General features: G+C 36.9%; 1 protein-coding gene across 1 annotated transcript; it reads right to left on the bottom strand.

Annotated features, from left to right (window-relative positions):
• Positions 1-208: 208 nt before the first annotated feature.
• Positions 209-5,231, bottom strand: LOC143543427 (cellulose synthase-like protein D1). Its single transcript, XM_077035753.1, has 5 exons — positions 4,878-5,231; positions 3,188-3,475; positions 2,619-2,994; positions 2,139-2,548; positions 209-1,215 (listed from the first exon to the last, which is right to left on the bottom strand). The coding sequence occupies exons 1-5, from the start codon at positions 5,229-5,231 to the stop codon at positions 211-213; spliced, it is 2,433 nt and encodes an 810-aa protein (XP_076891868.1). The 3' UTR covers positions 209-210.
• Between the last annotated feature and the right edge of the window lie 429 nt (positions 5,232-5,660).

The following is a 5,660-nucleotide window of genomic DNA, read 5'->3' as shown; positions in this document are numbered from 1 at the left end:
TCTTAGAAGGCCATCTGCCCCACAAAAACTACAATTTACATGATCCTGTTGGTTAGCAAGGTACTGACGGGATCTCATGGTTACCATAGAAAAAAAAGAAAGAAAAATACGTCATTTGAGGTAATACATAACAGTCAATCCAATGTCTATACTTTTTAAGTACATTCCCCTCTAATAAGGTTAAACTCTGAATACTAATACAAAAAAAACCTATACTTTAGCAGTGTCATCTGGTGGACTGATAGAAATCCAAAGCAAAGAAACCGTAATAGACAGAATCCCGGTCCATACATAAATAATAGTCGTAACTTTCCCTTTTCTACCCATCAAACCTTTCATAAACGGATACATATGAGCCAAAACCCAAAAGCTAAAAAACGCGCCACCAACAAGCTTATTCCATTGCGGGATCACACTAAAAAGAGTCCGTGCAGTCCCCATAATAAGCGCTATAATATTTGTGATACAGATAGTCAACGGCATCACAAACAGACTCGACCACTTAACCACATACAGATCAGCATATATATCATCTTCATCTTCAGCTGCTGACTTGGAAGTCAACGTGAACGATATCTCAATGCCTGCTGTCACCTTTAACAGCCCTTGGATCACGGCTGCAAGATGAGCACTCGACCCACCAATCGCCCAAAACTGCTCGTTTCTCCACCATTCCTCTAAAGCTATTCCGGACCACTTAACTTCAAGCAGCGATATTAAACAAAGTGTGAGCGTCATAACTAATAAATACGTTAAAAACGTTGCATCAATATTTGGCACGATAAACTGGCCCGAGAACATGCAGAGTGCAGGGAGGAATAAATATGTAACTAGGAATATAGACGTGAACGGGTATATTCCGACATTTAAATACCCTATCCGTTGTAAGAACTTGAGACGTGAACTTGCTAAAAACGCGTTGTTTTTAGAGAAAAATATTTCCACTGAACCAGTGGCCCATCGCAGCACTTGGTGCAACCGGTCAGTTAAGTTGATGGGTGCGGTCCCACGAAACGCGTCACGTTTTGTTATGCAGTAGATTGACCGCCAGCCACGGTTGTGCATTCTGTAACCGGTTACCACATCTTCTGTTACTGATCCATAGATCCACCCTATCCTTTCTCCCCATTCAGTATTTTCTTCATACCTGTTTGTAAAATGTATATGGTTTAATGGTTTTGTAATAATTGCATAAAAGTTGTCAAATTTTGTAATCTTTTAGGTAACCAACTTTTTTTAGGCCTGTGACAACATGGCATGTGGAAACTGGTTAATTCATATTCTCAGGGTGGTTTTGGGCTCAAACCGAACCAAAAATTAAAAAGTTGGTTTGAATTAACCAGTTTCTAGGCGAAACCTCGGTTTTTAAAATCTCAAAAACCGAAAATTTGGTTTTTGAGTTTTAAATACTGTTTTTTCAGTTTTACCAGTTGGGCTTCAAACTTTTGGGCCGAGATGAAATTTGGTTCAGAATAATGAATTTGGGCCTAAATTTTTTTTGATAATTAATGACTAATTGATTATTAAACTAGGGGTGGCAAATGTGACCCATTGGGTTGAATGAGTTGTAGTAAAATGTATATAATGTGTCAAAATGGGTCAAACAAAAAAAAGACAATGAATGAAACGGGTTGACTTTTCTCATTTTTTTTAATGAAACGAGAAAAACGTAGGAAACTTTTTAGTACTTTTATTTTTTTTAGTTTTTGATTTATATTTCGAGTTATGATTTTTAGTTAATTTTTTTGAATTTTTTAATAGGGGTTCTTGAAACGGGCCAAAATGGGTTGAGATTTCAAAAACCCCTCACTAAAAAATAAAAAAATAAAAAATTAAAAAATCATAACTCGAAAATTTAAACACTTTGGATTATACTATATAGTATATACTAATTTCTTATACATTACTTACTATCCAAAAAAAAAAATGAAAATCCATAAATTCGGTTTTGTTAGGTTTTAGTTGCATTCAAAACAGAAACCAAACAGAAAAACAGCTTTCACTAAATTATATAGCCAAACCATTGGTTTTTGTTTGGGTTCGATTATTTCGGTTTTTTCGACCAGGTAAAATAAGTTGGTTACCCCAAACTGAAATTTGACTATTTCGCGATAGAACAGTTACCAACAAGAAATAACACCAATAGCCTCGGCTACAGTGGGTGCATCCAGTGGGGGCCGTGGGGCAAGGAGTGCCCCAGCAGGACGGCCATTCTTGACTGACACATGGTCAGCCAGTGGCCGTCCTTGATACTCAGCAACTGCTATAGAGTCAACAAACATGGCTGAATTCCCAAATTTTTTCGGGAGGTTTAAATCCGGGTGGTCTTCGATTGGGACCGCAATTTCAATGTCAGCATCTTGTTGACGCACCACTTGCAATGAGACACTTGGCGAGAGTGTGGCGGCCGGTTTCTTTTTCCGCCCCACAATTCCACTATACTCAGTAGCTCGCGGTGGACTAAAACCGTAGAGTGCGTAACGTCTGAACATGGTCCCGGTTCCTACGTAGACCGGACCTTGTAGACCGTCTAACGCTCTCATATTCCCTGTTTCATATAAAAAGTTGATTTAATTATATTTGTCATATTTAAGCTAAAGTTTCTATAAAAAACATACCATCGAAAAAGACGGTGTTGTGATTAGCATATCGATCAGAAGGATCGATGCCTTCGAATCTTTGTGGAAACTGTATGAAACAAATACGATCACCACCGCGGTCCATCATGAAGCACATGCCTTCTCTTATAGCCATGGAGTTGTATATATAATGGTCACAATCCAAGTTTAGAATAAAGGGTCCATTAGAGAGTATAGCTGATGCTCTAACCAATGAGTTCATGGCTCCAGCCTTCTTCTCATGGTCATAACCGGGACGTTTTTCACGTGACACATAGACGAACATTGGAAGTCGAACATCTATACCTGTGAAATCTAGTTTTCCTTCGTCTTCTTTTCCCATTACCGGCTCAGCTTCTGGTACCTTGCTCATTAACTATGTATAAAAATTTAAATTCAATATTTAGTTTCAAACAGGCTGCAAGTCTTTTTGTAATATGACACTTCTGCTATGAATTCAAAAGCAGTTTACCTGTATGATTCCGGCATGATCACCCTTTTTGTGATCAGCTATATATAGGGTTCAACCACGTACCGGGCCAATGTGTACCGTCTGCCATCCAAGTTGCCTTTGGGTTCTGACCGGTCTCACCCGAACCTGTACCATCACTCTTTTGTCTAGATAAGTTTCTGTCTTTCAATTCTTCCCTGTGATCATACCTTTCGCAGCGTTTTCTTATGACATCTGGAAGACCATTGATCCTGACCTTGAACTCATCATACTCTCTTTTAATCCAACGGTGGTCCTTGACGAAATCGGCCCGTTTCTTGTTCTTAGTTGGGTCTGTTTTCTGTGTGAAATAACGCTCTGGGTTTCTCGGTTCAATGTTGTGTTTTCGGCAAAAGGGTACCCAAAGCTGCAGTTTTAGTACTGGTTAGTTGAACGGGTGGGTCAAAAGTTGGCAAGCGCTAGGAGGTGTAAACGAGCTAAGCCAACCCCGAGCTAAACTAGACTCAAGCTCTATTTCTAGGGGTGGCAAATGTGACCCATTGGGTTGAATGGGTTGTAATAAAATGTATATAATGAGTCAAATGGGTCAACCTAAAAAAAGAAAATGATTGAAACGGATCAGAATGGGTTGACATTTCTCGAGTTTTTTTTTATTTATGGAACGAGAAAAACGGAGGAAACATTTTAGTACTTTTACTTATTTAGTTTTTGATTTATATTTCGATTTATGATTTTTTAATTATTTTTTTTTTGAATTTTTTAATGAGGGGTTTTTGAACTCAACCCATTTTGACCCATTTAAAAAACTACTCATTAAAAAATTCAAAAAATTATTAAAAAATCATGACCCGAAATATAAATAAAAAACTAAAAAAATAAAAAAACTAAAAAGTTTCCTACGTTTTTCTCGTTTCATTAAAAAAAATGAGAAATGTCAACCCTTTTTGACCCGTTCCAATCATTTTTTTTAGGTTGACCCATTATATACATTTTATTACAACTCATTCAACCCAATGGGTCACATTTGTCACCCCTTATTTCTAAAGCTAAAGTTTGACCCGTGAATAGTTTTTTCAACCTCGAGCTCATCTAGTTTATCATTTATTAGTCAAATATATATCAATCAATCAATCAATCAATCATACCCAGTGAAGTCCCACCAATAGCATAACTATAAGTAGGGTCTGAGGAGGGTGGGATGTAGGCACACCGTACCTCTATCCACATGGATAAAAAGGTGGCTTCCAGAGAGACCCTCAGCTCTAAAGTACATGTGTATGAAACAATACAGAGGAAATCAGAGTTCGACAGTAATAATAATAATAATATTTATGTAGAGAAAATATTATTATGGTGTGTGACTAAAATAAGGTAAATAGACGCCCTAAGGTATTCCTTTCTCCCTAAAAATCCTTAACTTTAATTCTACTTCTCCAAGAATTCCTATCCTCAACCATGTCCTCGGAGAGGTTTATGTCTATCAAATCATGCTTAATCCTCTCATCCCAAGTCAATTTAGTCAAATATATGTATTTTTAATCATTTTAAGATATTTTTAATTATAATTTTATATATAACATATATATGCTATTTAGTAAATTTTGTCACTATATAATTATTATATTCATTAAAAACTATACAAATAATAGGCCCAAAGCCTGCTCGAGCTCGGCTCATTTATTAAACAAACTTATTTATAGCTTCAAGTCTCGAGCTCGTATAAGATGGGCAAGTTGGATAATGGGTCAAAGCTGGTCGTATGCGTTTGACTCATTTTCTATATGATTAAACGATTATATGTCACATACATTACCAAAACTGACGGCCTCAGCCATTGCCTCAAAGTTCAAAATGGCACCACCGTCGTCTGAGATGTAGATGGAGACCTTCTCGATAGGATATTCAACCTCGAGAATAGACAAAATGGTGTTGGCAGTAACTAAAGGCGGTTCCTTATCAGGGTCAGCTGTGGAGATGAACACATCTACTCCAGGGAGATCAGACCGACCGGTTGGGTTAGTCGAAGACTTGCTCTCGAACTTATCCTTTAGAACAGCCAAATCAGTTGCACGGTTTATGGGGTTTAGCTTGGGTAGTTGATCTAGCAACCATGAGATGGCGAACCAAATCTCGCATGAGATTGATATTGCCCATAGCCACATTGCGTCCAAATTCGAGTTTTGTAATCTCCATGATAGAAAGAAGAACTGTATTACTAATCTGATTGCCACCAGTACCCTGTTCATCCAAGATTATATATCAAGATCAGCATGGAGATGGCGAACTAAATAATAACTTCCATAACTGTTTTAACTAACAATAAAATAATATTGTAACATATAGTTTTATTAGTTTCAAAAATGTTTACTGTTTCATATTTTTATCCTATTGAGACAATCTATTCTCAAAATGTTTATGTTAAAACCCGTTGACCTGTTGACTTTTTAAAATCATTAACTTAGGGCCGACTCTAAGAAATTAAAAAAAGTTTTGGCTGAAGGCGAAAACCTTTTTGGGTCTTAAGTAAAAAAAGTATTTTGTTGGGTTTAAACAATTTAATTTTTATATGGGTTTACTTGTTTATAATTTGG

The sequence above is a fragment of the Bidens hawaiensis genome, unplaced genomic scaffold (assembly GCF_021521415.1).
Source record: "Bidens hawaiensis isolate Kalapana, Puna unplaced genomic scaffold, B.hawaiensis_p1.1 tig00013119_1, whole genome shotgun sequence".
Taxonomy (NCBI): domain Eukaryota; kingdom Viridiplantae; phylum Streptophyta; class Magnoliopsida; order Asterales; family Asteraceae; genus Bidens; species Bidens hawaiensis.
This window is presented reverse-complemented; position numbering and strand designations above follow the sequence as displayed.